The 15,639-nt window shown below is 43.9% G+C and overlaps 1 protein-coding gene across 1 annotated transcript in view; it reads left to right on the top strand.

The window, feature by feature from the left end:
- PLXNB1 (plexin B1) overlaps positions 1–15,639 on the top strand; it is a 142,940-nt gene that overhangs the window by 105,770 nt on the left and 21,531 nt on the right. Inside the window, exons 5-11 of the mRNA XM_069736457.1 lie at positions 5,002–5,130; positions 11,433–11,533; positions 12,701–12,833; positions 13,070–13,226; positions 13,390–13,498; positions 13,834–13,942; positions 14,706–15,626. Coding sequence (XP_069592558.1) covers positions 5,002–5,130; positions 11,433–11,533; positions 12,701–12,833; positions 13,070–13,226; positions 13,390–13,498; positions 13,834–13,942; positions 14,706–15,626 — 1,659 coding nt within the window. The remainder of the gene's footprint in view (positions 1–5,001; positions 5,131–11,432; positions 11,534–12,700; positions 12,834–13,069; positions 13,227–13,389; positions 13,499–13,833; positions 13,943–14,705; positions 15,627–15,639) is intronic.

The raw sequence follows: 15,639 nt of genomic DNA, 5'->3' as shown, positions 1-15,639 counted from the left end.
CAGCTTTGTAGCATAGCTTGTCTCTTCCCCACCCAGTATTAAGCCTGTGACATGAAACTGCCTTCCACAGCCTCGGCTTTGTAGCATAGCTTGTCTCTTCCTCACCCAGTTTTAAGCCTGTGACATGAAACTGCCTTCCATAGCCTCAGCTTTGTAGCATAGCTTGTCTGTTCCTCACCCAGTTTTAAGCCTGTGACATGAAACTGCCTTCCATAGCCTCAGCTTTGTAGCATAGCTTGTCTCTTCCCCACCCAGTATTAAGCCTGTGACATGAAACTGCCTTCCATAGCCTCAGCTTTGTAGCATAGCTTGTCTGTTCCTCACCCAGTATTAAGCCTGTGACATGAAACTGCCTTCCATAGCCTCAGCTTTGTAGCATAGCTTGTCTGTTCCTCACCCAGTATTAAGCCTGTGACATGAAACTGCCTTCCATAGCCTCAGCTTTGTAGCATAGCTTGTCTCTTCCCCACCCAGTATTAAGCCTGTGACATGAAACTGCCTTCCACAGCCTCAGCTTTGTAGCATAGCTTGTCTGTTCCTCACCCAGTTTTAAGCCTGTGACATGAAACTGCCTTCCATAGCCTCAGCTTTGTAGCATAGCTTGTCTCTTCCTCACCCAGTATTAAGCCTGTGACATGAAACTGCCTTCCATAGCCTCAGCTTTGTAGCATAGCTTGTCTCTTCCCCACCCAGTATTAAGCCTGTGACATGAAACTGCCTTCCACAGCCTCAGCTTTGTAGCATAGCTTGTCTCTTCCTCACCCAGTATTAAGCCTGTGGCATGAAACTGCCTTCCATAGCCTCACCTTTGTAGCATAGCTTGTCTCTTCCTCACCCAGTTTTAAGCCTGTGGCATGAAACTGCCTTCCATAGCCTCAGCTTTGTAGCATAGCTTGTCTCTTCCTCACCCAGTTTTAAGCCTGTGACATGAAACTGCCTTCCATAGCCTCAACTTTGTAGCATAGCTTGTCTGTTCCTCACCCAGTTTTAAGCCTGTGACATGAAACTGCCTTCCATAGCCTCACCTTTATAGCATAGCTTGTCTCTTCCTCACCCAGTTTTAAGCCTGTGACATGAAACTGCCTTCCATAGCCTCACCTTTATAGCATAGCTTGTCTCTTCCTCACCCAGTTTTAAGCCTGTGGCATGAAACTGCCTTCCATAGCCTCACCTTTGTAGCATAGCTTGTCTGTTCCTCACCCAGTTTTAAGCCTCCTACATCTGTTTCTGTTTCAGTTCGCATGAAATAATGATCCTTATCACCCCTTTGGTACAACCTGTTGCTCATACACCTGACTATATCCCTACAGAATCACTGACTGTAGAAGTTTCTAGACGAACTGTTGGTGACGGGCGGACACCAAATATCGATGGGATTCAGATTTCTCTTTTGTTCATTCTCGTTGCATTTTGTTCATTGATAAAAAAAATTAACTATTAACACTTTTAAGCATTCTTATTTTGCAGCTTTTTTATTTTTATTTTTTCAAACCCGCCTAAAACTTTTGCAAAGCCCTTTTGTGGTCAGTTTTTGTCATGTAAATTAATGCCGCCACGGCTTGGTCCATTTATCCTTCCAGTGACATATACAATAGCGAGTTGTGCAGGACAACCCTCGCGGGTTATGAGTTAATTGCTATGGCCACCGAGCGCTTTACGATTCACAGCACGGCCGCCGCACCGAGGTACCAATTACGTGCCCGAACTTTAGAACATATTGTAGCGGGTTTTTGTTTTCCATGTTTTTCCTAAAGACGAAGCTTTGCTGCCACCTAGTGGAGAAACACGAGAATGAAGGTCCTGCTCAAGGTCGAGTAAATCTGACTAGTCACATGGAGCAGCCTTGTAGCCACCGCATGATGGATTGCTCGGGGCTGACATTAGGACCTAAAGGAGTGGGAAGACGAGATATACCTTGGGATGGCGACATTACGTCTTTACACAAAGCTCTCATGCTTGTCTAATAAACTGCGGTGTCGCCCGCCTCCACATTAAAGACAAGGAGCTGTGCGCAGCATGCAAGTTCTCCCTAGTAACAACCAAGCAATGCAGGACCAGCAACCGCTCGCTCTGCCTTGTATTTACCTGGCATTCTTCCCTGAATCCGTCTCTTACACTGTCAGAAAGATAATATAATAATAATAATAAAAAAGTCAGATACATATGGACAGAGCTCTTAAAATAATTGGCAGCCTCTGTCTCTCTCTATATTATATCTACTTATATTTTACTAAAATTATATATATTAATAAAATTATATATATATATAGTTAATAAAATTATATAATACATTATATATATATATATATATATATATACACACACACACACAGTGGGGCAAAAAAGTATTTAGTCAGTCAGCAATAGTGCAAGTTCCACCACTTAAAAAGCTGAGAGGCGTCTGTAATTTACATCATAGGTAGACCTCAACTATGGGAGACAAACTGAGAAAAAAAAATCCAGAAAATCACATTGTCTGTTTTTTTAACATTTTATTTGCATATTATGGTGGAAAATAAGTATTTGGTCAGAAACAAACAATCAAGATTTCTGGCTCTCACAGACCTGTAACTTCTTCTTTAAGAGTCTCCTCTTTCCTCCACTCATTACCTGTAGTAATGGCACCTGTTTAAACTTGTTATCAGTATAAAAAGACACCTGTGCACACCCTCAAACAGTCTGACTCCAAACTCCACTATGGTGAAGACCAAAGAGCTGTCAAAGGACACCAGAAACAAAATTGTAGCCCTGCACCAGGCTGGGAAGACTGAATCTGCAATAGCCAACCAGCTTGGAGTGAAGAAATCAACAGTGGGAGCAATAATTAGAAAATGGAAGACATACAAGACCACTGATAATCTCCCTGGATCTGGGGCTCCACGCAAAATCCCACCCCGTGGGGTCAGAATGATCACAAGAACGGTGAGCAAAAATCCCAGAACCACGCGGGGGGACCTAGTGAATGAACTGCAGAGAGCTGGGACCAATGTAACAAGGCCTACCATAAGTAACACACTACGCCACCATGGACTCAGATCCTGCAGTGCCAGACGTGTCCCACTGCTTAAGCCAGTACATGTCCGGGCCCGTCTGAAGTTTGCTAGAGAGCATTTGGATGATCCAGAGGAGTTTTGGGAGAATGTCCTATGGTCTGATGAAACCAAACTGGAACTGTTTGGTAGAAACACAACTTGTCGTGTTTGGAGGAAAAAGAATACTGAGTTGCATCCATCAAACACCATACCTACTGTAAAGCATGGTGGTGGAAACATCATGCTTTGGGGCTGTTTCTCTGCAAAGGGGCCAGGACGACTGATCCGGGTACATGAAAGAATGAATGGGGCCATGTATCGTGAGATTTTGAGTGCAAACCTCCTTCCATCAGCAAGGGCATTGAAGATGAAACGTGGCTGGGTCTTTCAACATGACAATGATCCAAAGCACACCGCCAGGGCAACGAAGGAGTGGCTTCGTAAGAAGCATTTCAAGGTCCTGGAGTGGCCTAGCCAGTCTCCAGATCTCAACCCTATAGAAAACATTTGGAGGGAGTTGAAAGTCCGTGTTGCCAAGCGAAAAGCCAAAAACATCACTGCTCTAGAGGAGATCTGCATGGAGGAATGGGCCAACATACCAACAACAGTGTGTGGCAACCTTGTGAAGACTTACAGAAAACGTTTGACCTCTGTCATTGCCAACAAAGGATATATTACAAAGTATTGAGATGAAATTTTGTTTCTGACCAAATACTTATTTTCCACCATAATATGAAAATAAAATGTTAAAAAAACAGACAATGTGATTTTCTGGATTTTTTTTTCTCAGTTTGTCTCCCATAGTTGAGGTCTACCTATGATGTAAATTACAGACGCCTCTCATCTTTTTAAGTGGTGGAACTTGCACTATTGCTGACTGACTAAATACTTTTTTGCCCCACTATATATATATATATATATATATATATATATATATGTATATAATTATTGAATATATTATTGTATTGTTATTACCGTATTAATATATACTCTATATTGTGTGTATATATATATATATATATATATATATATATATATATATATATACTATACTTAGGCGGGGACATGCACAAGAATCCTAGGGCACCAAGAATAGCTTAGTGCATATGAATTCCCCATAGGAGCCGTGTAAATCTGCCTACGGTGAGCTCCCCCTAGTGGCAGCTTCATATAACCAATAGTTTTACCAGGTTACCTGCTACTTTCCTCACTATTCATATTTTGTATTTATTTATTTTTTTATCTGACATATTGAACCAGAGATATGAACCTTTTTGTTTAGTGCTAATTTTTTTGAGTCTTTACCTAAGGGGCGTAGCTCACAGGATCCTCTGGGGCGAGTCTTCAGTCTGCTTTGCCTTATTATCCTGTGAGCACTTTTTTGTTTTTAAAAAAAAAAAACATAAAAATTTGCACCATACAAAAAAAGGACCATATACCTGGAACCATATGGTGGATTTTAAAAAAATGATAAAAATTAGGGGAGCAGTGGATAAGAACAAAAAATGACCCCTTTTGACCTGTTGACAGATTGTCTTTAGGTGAGGTCTGCAAATTGCAGACCATGTAAAGTCTAGAAAATTGTGATTCAAATCAATAACATTTTTCTGTTTAAATTACATTTCTTTTTATTTTATATTATTATTATTATTATTTTATTTTTTTAATAGTTTTTTTGGAGGGAGGGTGGTGGGGGGGGGGTAAATTGAGTAATAAAAACTGAATTGTGCCATATTAACCAGACCAATAGGATGTCAGCAGTCCGATAGTGAAGTTTTGCCCAGACAAGGTTTGTTTGTAGTCTGTAACCATGGAGGTGCATTGGTCTCCATAGGAGCTGTGTACACACAACGGATCAGGTCGCTGCTATATGTGGTGTAAATATTTTATTAATTATAAATATGACTGATTGTACAGTGCAAATATGTGTCATTAGCGCAGCGTTCACACTGTGACTCCCTGTTTTCAGGTCTACCTTGGGGGTAACAACGATGCCCGGCACTATGCCAGCGTGCCCACACAGTCCAACACTGCGGTGTCTGCAGACCTGCTGTTTGATCAGAACGAAAAACATCTGTACATCATGACTCAGTCCACGGTAAGGAAAGCGGAGGTCTGGTACCACCACCACGAGGAAGTCACAGCGAAGGGATCAACGAGTCCTCATGGTCCAGGAATCTGAAGACTGGAGATGTTCATAGACTTTTATGGGAAAGCGTTGTGGGCATGCTCTGTGACCTGTGCAGAGGTCATTGTGAAGGAGGGGGAGGAGGTGAGCTGTGCCATCACCTATTGTGAATGGTGGATTCTGTGTTATCTACTGTATACAAAGGTGTTATCAGTCATTGTACAGGAGGAGGAGGTGAGCTGTGACATCACCTATTGTGAGTGGTGGATCCTGTGTTATCTACTGTATACAGAGGTGTTATCAGTCATTGTACAGGAGGAGGAGGTGAGCTGTGACATCACCTATTGTGAATGGTGGATCCTGTGTTATCTACTGTATATAGAGGTGTTATCAGTCATTGTACAGGAGGAGGAGGAAGTGAGCTGTGACATCACCTATTGTGAATGGTGGATCCTGTGTTATCTACTGTATACAGAGGTGTTATCAGTCATTGTACAGGAGGAGGAGGTGAGCTGTGACATCACCTATTGTGAATGGTGGATCCTGTGTTATCTACTGTATAACACAGTATAAGAATACAGATAATAAATGGGAAATGTTTAAGAACATCCTAAATAGGCAGTGTAAGCGGTTTATACCTTGTGGGAATAAAAGGACTAGAAATAGGAAAAACCCAATGTGGCTAAACAAAGAAGTAAGACAGGCAATTAACAGTAAAAAGAAAGCATTTGCACTACTAAAGCAGGATGGCACCATTGAAGCTCTAAAAAACTATAGGGAGAAAAATACTTTATCTAAAAAACTAATTAAAGCTGCCAAAAAGGAAACAGAGAAGCACATTGCTAAGGAGAGTAAAACTAATCCCAAACTGTTCTTCAACTATATCAATAGTAAAAGAATAAAAACTGAAAATGTAGGCCCCTTAAAAAATAGTGAGGAAAGAATGGTTGTAGATGACGAGGAAAAAGCTAACATATTAAACACCTTCTTCTCCACGGTATTCACGGTGGAAAATGAAATGCTAGGTGAAATCCCAAGAAACAATGAAAACCCTATATTAAGGGTCACCAATCTAACCCAAGAAGAGGTGCGAAACCGGCTAAATAAGATTAAAATAGATAAATCTCCGGGTCCGGATGGCATACACCCACGAGTACTAAGAGAACTAAGTAATGTAATAGATAAACCATTATTTCTTATTTTTAGTGACTCTATAGCGACAGGGTCTGTTCCGCAGGACTGGCGCATAGCAAATGTGGTGCCAATATTCAAAAAGGGCTCTAAAAGTGAACCTGGAAATTATAGGCCAGTAAGTCTAACCTCTATTGTTGGTAAAATATTTGAAGGGTTTCTGAGGGATGTTATTCTGGATTATCTCAATGAGAATAACTGTTTAACTCCATATCAGCATGGGTTTATGAGAAATCGCTCCTGTCAAACCAATCTAATCAGTTTTTATGAAGAGGTAAGCTATAGACTGGACCACGGTGAGTCATTGGACGTGGTATATCTCGATTTTTCCAAAGCGTTTGATACCGTGCCGCACAAGAGGTTGGTACACAAAATGAGAATGCTTGGTCTGGGGGAAAATGTGTGTAAATGGGTTAGTAACTGGCTTAGTGAGAGAAAGCAGAGGGTGGTTATAAATGGTATAGTCTCTAACTGGGTCGCTGTGACCAGTGGGGTACCGCAGGGGTCAGTATTGGGACCTGTTCTCTTCAACATATTCATTAATGATCTGGTAAAAGGTTTACACAGTAAAATATCGATATTTGCAGATGATACAAAACTATGTAAAGCAGTTAATACAAGAGAAGATAGTATTCTGCTACAGATGGATCTGGATAAGTTGGAAACTTGGGCTGAAAGGTGGCAGATGAGGTTTAACAATGATAAATGTAAGGTTATACACATGGGAAGAGGGAATCAATATCACCATTACACACTGAACGGGAAACCACTGGGTAAATCTGACAGGGAGAAGGACTTGGGGATCCTAGTTAATGATAAACTTACCTGGAGCAGCCAGTGCCAGGCAGCAGCTGCCAAGGCAAACAGGATCATGGGGTGCATTAAAAGAGGTCTGGATACACATGATGAGAGCATTATACTGCCTCTGTACAAATCCCTAGTTAGACCGCACATGGAGTACTGTGTCCAGTTTTGGGCACCGGTGCTCAGGAAGGATATAATGGAACTAGAGAGAGTACAAAGGAGGGCAACAAAATTAATAAAGGGGATGGGAGAACTACAATACCCAGATAGATTAGCGAAATTAGGATTATTTAGTCTAGAAAAAAGACGACTGAGGGGCGATCTAATAACCATGTATAAGTATATAAGGGGACAATACAAATATCTCGCTGAGGATCTGCTTATACCAAGGAAGGTGACGGGCACAAGGGGGCATTCTTTGCGTCTGGAGGAGAGAAGGTTTTTCCACCAACATAGAAGAGGATTCTTTACTGTTAGGGCAGTGAGAATCTGGAATTGCTTGCCTGAGGAGGTGGTGATGGCGAACTCAGTCGGGGGGTTCAAGAGAGGCCTGGATGTCTTCCTGGAGCAGAACAATATTGTATCATACAATTATTAGGTTCTGTAGAAGGACGTAGATCTGGGGATTTATTATGATGGAATATAGGCTGAACTGGATGGACAAATGTCTTTTTTCGGCCTTACTAACTATGTTACTATGTTACTATGTTACTATAGAGGTGTTATCAGTCATTGTACAGGAGGAGGAGGAGGTGAGCTGTGACATCACCTATTGTGTATGGTGGATCCTGTGTTATCTACTGTATATAGAGGTGTTATCAGTCATTGTACAGGAGGAGTAGGAGGTGAGCTGTGACATCACCTATTGTGTTTGGTGGATCCTGTGTTATCTACTGTATATAGAGGTGTTATCAGTCATTGTACAGGAGGAGAAGGAGGTGAGCTGTGACATCACCTATTGTGAATGGTGGATCCTGTATTATCTACTGTATACAGAGGTGTTATCAGTCATTGTACAGGAGGAGGAGGTGAGCTGTGACATCACCTATTGTGAATGGTGGATCCTGTGTTATCTACTGTATACAGAGGTGTTATCAGTCATTGTACAGGAGGAGGAGGAGGAGGTGAGCTGTGACATCACCTATTGTGTATGGTGGATCCTGTGTTATCTACTGTATATAGAGGTGTTATCAGTCATTGTACAGGAGGAGGAGGTGAGCTATGACATCACCTATTGTGAATGGTGGATCCTGTGTTATCTACTGTATACAGAGGTGTTATCAGTCATTGTACAGGAGGAGGAGGTGAGCTGTGACATCACCTATTGTGTATGGTGGATCCTGTGTTATCTACTGTATATAGAGGTGTTATCAGTCATTGTACAGGAGGAGGAGGTGAGCTGTGACATCACCTATTGTGAATGGTGGATCCTGTGTTATCTACTGTATATAGAGGTGTTATCAGTCATTGTACAGGAGGAGGAGGAGGTGAGCTGTGACATCACCTATTGTGTATGGTGGATCCTGTGTTATCTATTGTATATAGAGGTGTTATCAGTCATTGTACAGGAGGAGGAGCTGGTGAGCTGTGACATCACCTAATGTGTATGGCGGATCCTGTGTTATCTACTGTATATAGAGGTGTTATCAGTCATTGTACAGGAGGAGGAGGAGGTGAGCTGTGACATCACCTATTGTGAATGGTGGATCCTGTGTTATCTACTGTATACAGAGGTGTTATCAGTCATTGTACAGGAGGAGGAGGTGAGCTGTGACATCACCTATTGTGAATGGTGGATCCTGTGTTATCTACTGTATATAGAGGTGTTATCAGTCATTGTACAGGAGGAGGAGGAGGTGAGCTGTGACATCACCTATTGTGAATGATGGATCCTGTGTTATCTACTGTATATAGAGGTGTTATACCTCATTGTACAGGAGGAGGTGATCTGTGACATCACCTATTGTGAATGGTGGATCCTGTGTTATCTACTGTATACAGAGGTGTTATCAGTCATTGTACAGGAGGAGGAGGTGAGCTGTGACATCACCTATTGTGAATGGTGGATCCTGTGTTATCTACTGTATATAGAGGTGTTATCAGTCATTGTACAGGAGGAGGAGGAGGTGAGCTGTGACATCACCTATTGTGTATGGTGGATCCTGTGTTATCTACTGAATATAGAGGTGTTATCAGTCATTGTACAGGAGGAGGAGGAGGTGAGCTGTGACATCACCTATTGTGTTTGGTGGATCCTGTGTTATCTACTGTATATAGAGGTGTTATCAGTCATTGTACAGGAGGAGAAGGAGGTGAGCTGTGACATCACCTATTGTGAATGGTGGATCCTGTATTATCTACTGTATATAGAGGTGTTCTCAGTCATTGCACAGGAGGAGGAGGTGAGCTATGACATCACCTATTGTGAATGGTGGATCCTGTGTTATCTACTGTATACAGAGGTGTTATCAGTCATTGTACAGGAGGAGGAGGTGAGCTGTGACATCACCTATTGTGAATGGTGGATCCTGTGTTATCTACTGTATACAGAGGTGTTATCAGTCATTGTACAGGAGGAGGAGGTGAGCTGTGACATCACCTACTGTGAATGGTGGATCCTGTGTTATCTACTGTATATACAGGTGTTATCAGTCATTGTACAGGAGGAGGAGGAGGTGAGCTGTGACATCACCTATTGTGTATGGCGGATCCTGTGTTATCTACTGTATATAGAGGTGTTATCAGTCATTGTACAGGAGGAGGAGGTGAGCTGTGACATCACCTATTGTGAATGGTGGATCCTGTATTATCTACTGTATATAGAGGTGTTATCAGTCATTGCACAGGAGGAGGAGGAGGTGAGCTGTGACATCACCTATTGTGAATGGTGGATCCTGTGTTATCTACTGTATACAGAGGTGTTATCAGTCATTGTACAGGAGGAGGAGGTGAGCTGTGACATCACCTATTGTGAATGGTGGATCCTGTGTTATCTACTGTATATAGAGGCGTTATCAGTCATTGTACAGGAGGAGGAGGAGGTGAGCTGTGACATCACCTATTGTGTATGGTGGATCCTGTGTTATCTATTGTATATAGAGGTGTTATCAGTCATTGTACAGGAGGAGGAGCTGGTGAGCTGTGACATCACCTAATGTGTATGGCGGATCCTGTGTTATCTACTGTATATAGAGGTGTTATCAGTCATTGTACAGGAGGAGGAGGAGGTGAGCTGTGACATCACCTATTGTGAATGATGGATCCTGTGTTATCTACTGTATATAGAGGTGTTATACCTCATTGTACAGGAGGAGGTGAGCTGTGACATCACCTATTGCGAATGGTGGATCCTGTGTTATCTACTGTATATAGAGGTGTTATCAGTCAGTGTACAGGAGGAGGAGGTGAGCTGTGACATCACCTATTGTGAATGGTGGATTCTGTGTTATCAACTGTATATAGAGGTGTTATCAGTCAGTGTACAGGAGGAGGAGGTGAGCTGTGATATCACCTATTGTGAATGGTGGATCCAGCGTTGTCTATATACAGTCATGTGAAAAACTAAGTACACCCTTTTTAAAAGCTATGGTTTCACGTTATCAGGACATTAAAAAAGAAACCTCTTGTTCTTAGAAGGTCCTTAGACGAGCTAAAGCAGATGAACAATAACACATGACAGTGTGAATAATTAAGTACACCCTTACTGCTTCCAGTAAATTGGCAGGATCAGTAACCGCCACGTTCTGTACATTAGACATCCTTACTTACTCGTTCAGCAGTGACTTGACCTCCCCACTATAAGAGCAGAAGTTTGGGCAGTCGGCTGCTCCGGAGCATTCAGATACGTTAGTAAAAAATTATTTTTGGTGTCTTTCCTTCTTCTGTTATGTCCTGATATGTAAAACCAGAGAATTTAAAGAGGGTGTACTTATTTTTTCTGACAACTGTGCTGACTTTCATTGTAATTTTGGGATGATAACGGAATGATTGCTGGGAAGTGACCGCTGCAGAGCGTGAAGTATCAGACTATAATGAGGGAAAATGCAAATAATTAGTGACATGGAAAAACATGGCCGGTAAGGGATATAGTGATACCTGGTGAGTGGCGCAGCGGGGGACGTTGGGGTGTAGCGGGGGACGTTGGGGTGTAGCGGGGGACGTTGGGGTGTAGCTCTCGCCTCTGGCGGCGTACATTTATCTCCCTTCCCATTATATATTATTGACTCCCCTGGATTCCATTGTTCTCAATCCTAAACATTCTGAATTCTTCTCTTTAGGTTACAAAGTTGCCACTTTCTGAATGTTCCCAACACACGGATTGCACATCATGCCTCACCGCCGGAGATCCCTACTGCGGCTGGTGCGTTCTCCATGGAAAGTAAGTTTCTCATGTTAGTCAGTAAAAATATATATATATATATCTGCACACAGGGTGCCATAAGTTTCGGACTCTGGCCTATGCAACGAAACCCCCACAAAGCTGGAGGGTGCAATGGAGTCTATTAAATGACCTTAAAAGAACACTAAATCTAAAAATGATTTTTTTAATTAAATTAGCCAAGGGGGTGAAGTTTAGGGAGTTTAGGGATTAGTGCAGACAGGGCAGAGGGGGGAGGCTCCTGCTGCAGCCAGTTGTCTTACAGCAACACACAAGACCACGAGGAGGGGGGGGAGGGGGGGAGATGAGACTGACTAAGAGAAATGTGACAAATGCTCCTTTATAGCGAAGGAAGCTCATGATGTGGCACAGTCTTTTATTTCTTCTGCAGCGCCCACTACTGGTCATATTTAGTATTGCATGAAGTCTCAATAGGTTACGTAATTGGGGGTGTTCTAATGGGACACCAACTTTTAAAGAGTAATAAAACTTTTATTTTTTTATGATTTTTGTCCAAGTTATGAAACTTTGCAAATCACTCCAATAGGGGATTTGTCTTTATTTGTTAACAAATAAAAAAAATGCATGTAAGTGGCTTTCAAATCCTTCCCCAGTCTTAATTCTCTTGATATCAGCATGTAGTTATTTGGAGTACAGATGATGGCAGTGATGGGTCAGCGCCGGTCTCTTGGGGAGAAGCTTCTGCTGCAAGAGATTGTGCTGAAAAGAAGAACACACAGAGGCGGAGATCGAGGCTGAGCCATCACTGCCATCATTTGTGCTCCAAAGGACTACGTGTTGGTATCAAGGCAGCAAATAGACTAGATGGGGTTTGGAAGCCACTTACATACATTAGTTGTTTATTAGCGGATTCGTCTTCATTCTAGTAAACAAACAAAGTGATTTGCAAAGTTTCATAACTTTCCTCGTTGGACAAAATTATAAAGAAAATGAAAGTTTAGTTTCTCTTTGTAGAGTTTTGTGCATAAAAGTAAAATATGGAGTGAAGGTTTAGGTTTTCCAACAAGTCCTAAGCAGTTGACCTTGTTCATCTCTCAGAGGGAAAAAACTCCACAAACTTTTTTGAAAGTTTCATCAAAACTTTGCTGGTTAGAGGGGCATGTGCCATCTTCTTCTAATGTCTTCCTTCCTCTTCTCCTACCGTAGATGTAGCCGGAGATACGAGTGTCTACGTTCAGGAGAGAAGAATCAGTGGCTTTGGGCTCATGATGACGATCAGCGCTGCCTGACCGTACAGTCCCTGAGTCCTGCCAATATCAGCAAGGAGGAGAAGAGAAACGTGAGTATCTGCTGGGGCACCGGTACTGGGACTGCTGGGGCACCGGTACTGGGACTGGCGGGTGCCTCGGGTGGGGTATGCAGATACAGGGACAAGGCACCAAACGGAATCTTTGCCCCAAATAAAAGGAATCCAGCTATGATTGGTATCTGATGGAAGAGGAGGGTTGTCCTGTAGAACATCGCTCTGGGGGCCATCATCCGGGCTGTGCCTAATTTCTCAGTCTGTACTCACAGGTCTTCCTGTCCATTCCTGACTTACCATCTCTGTATCAAGAAGAGTCCTACTTCTGCTTCTTTGAGGACTTCGAGAGCCGAGCGATCAGGACGGAGTCTGGCGTCATGTGTCCGTCTCCAGATCCCAGCAAAGCCCCGGTCATCAAAGCAGGAACAGGTCAGTGAGATCTTCGTCTGGTGGATCTTAGACCACTTCATATGGTTGTGGACCTGTCACTGCCTGCAGAATCCAGCCGATCTCCTCCGCGCTCGCTGACCCCCCTGCTGTGTCCAGCACTGAACATATAACCCGACTCTACGACTCTGTGCTTTATTCACAGATCACGTGCGAGTGAGGCTGCAGCTCCAGTTTGGGGCAGTGACCATCACCACAGTGGACTTCATCTTCTACGACTGCACAGCTGTAGCCCAACTATACAAAAGTGCCCCGTGAGTATGGAGTAAGAAACGGCCCACCTACAGTCTGCTCAGCTCACTCCTGGGGGGACGGAACTGCCAAAGACCATGCTCCTCAGAGGCAGGACCTGTCCAAAATTGTTCCAGTTCACAAGGATTGAAACCTCCATGGTTTCTACATATATGTCATCAAATAGCATAAGCTGGATGTATTAATCCTTGTGGGATGGAACAATTTGTGCTATCGTCTGCCATAGATAGAGGAGATGGGATCTAGAGATATGTTAGATGATAGATATTAGACAGTTGGTTTTTTTTTTTTCTTGATTTGTATAATTTTTTCTCTTTTCCTTGTAAAATAATTTCAGGTGTCGGGGATGTGTGAGTAGTGAATGGGGATGTAATTGGTGCATTCACCAACATGTCTGCACCCATAAAGCCACATGTGAAGATGGGACAATTATTTTCAATAAGTTGGTAAGTGTTATATCTAGCTATCCATCAGTCGATCCATCTATTCATTCATCCATCCCTCTATCCATCTATCTATCCATTCACCCCTCTATCTCTCCGTCCCTCTCTCCGTCCTTCTCTCCGTCCCTCTCTTCGTCCCTCTCTCCGTCCCTCTCTCCGTCCCTCTCTCCGTCCCTCTCTCCGTCCCTCTCCCCGTCCCTCTCTCCGTCCCTCTCCCCGTCCCTCTCTCCGTCCCCTCTATCTATCCATTCACCCCTCTATCTATCCGTCCCTCTCTCCGTCCCTCTCACCGTCCCTCTCTCCGTCCCTCTCACCGTCCCTCTCTCCGTCCCTCTCCCCGTCCCTCTCTCCGTCCCCTCTATCTATCCATTCACCCCTCTATCTCTCCGTCTCTCTCTCCGTCCCTCTCTCCGTCCCTCTCTCCGCCCCTCTCTCCGTCCCTCTCACCGTCCCTCTCTCCGTCCCTCTCACCGTCCCTCTCTCCGTCCCTCTCCTCGTCCCTCTCTCCGTCCCCTCTATCTATCCATTCACCCCTCTATCTCTCCGTCTCTCTCTCCGCCCCTCTCTCCGTCCCTCTCTCCGTCCCTCTCTCCGTCCCTCTCTCCGTCCCTCTCTCCGTCCCCTCTATCTGTCACCTCTATCCTTCCCTCTATCCATCCATTCCTCCATCCCTCTATCAATCCCTCCATCCCTCTATCAATCCCTCCATCCCTCTATCAATCCCTCCATCCATCCGTATCTCATATCTATTTCTTTCTATCACTAGGCTCAGTTTCCAGTGCCAGAACCATCTCCAACTCTCATCTTTGTGCCAGAACCAGAGCCAACAACTACAGCTATCCCTACCACTACATTATTGATAACCACCCCTAGTCCTGTTCCCGAGACCACGTCCACCACCACCACCACAACTCCGGCCACCACAACACCTACTGTCATAGAAACCACACCTACACCAGTCCCTACCACTGTACCGACCACCTTCATTGCCACAACCACAGTGACCACAACAGATGTCGTCACCACGCCTGAACCTGATCCCACCACCATTGAACCCACCACTGAGGAACCTACCCCAGAAATAACAACTCGGCCTCCAACAGAAGAGCCTACCAGCCTGCCAACTACCATGCCCACCACCGTACCGGTAGATATTGTCACCATCCCATTTGTCTCGGATGGCACCACACTCGAAGTCACTTCTGACTTTGATATAACTGAAGAAGTTTGGACAACTGAGAGCCCCACCACCCCTCAGGACACTACGGTGCCCCCATTGGTCCAGGCTCCTACCACAGTTGATACGGAGAATGAGATGACATGGGTGATCACCACCCTCCTATCACCACCCGAAGAATTTACATCTGCCGCCCCTCCTATTCCCACCACTAACCACATACTCAGCGTTCCTTCCTTACCCGACTTTCCTGACGACCTAGAAACTGAGTTTCCATCCTCCGAAGAGCCGCCCACCATAGTGATGGAAGAGCGGAGTGAAGAAAGCTTGGATCATACTAAAGCCGATGACTGGGTAGACTCCACCAACATGGAAAACGATACGTCCTCCTTCTCAGCTTCCACCATCCTCTCCGGTGATGGGGACGTTGAGGGAACATCTCCCCATTTTCCTGCTATTATCGAACCAGATTTGGATTACCAATTCGATGATCCAGGATTTTTAGAACTGGTAAGGCTCCGAA

The sequence above is a fragment of the Ranitomeya imitator genome, chromosome 8, assembly GCF_032444005.1.
Source record: "Ranitomeya imitator isolate aRanImi1 chromosome 8, aRanImi1.pri, whole genome shotgun sequence".
Lineage (NCBI taxonomy): Eukaryota > Metazoa > Chordata > Amphibia > Anura > Dendrobatidae > Ranitomeya > Ranitomeya imitator.
The sequence above is the reverse complement of the archived record's forward strand: the minus strand, read 5'-3'. Positions and strand labels throughout refer to the sequence as shown.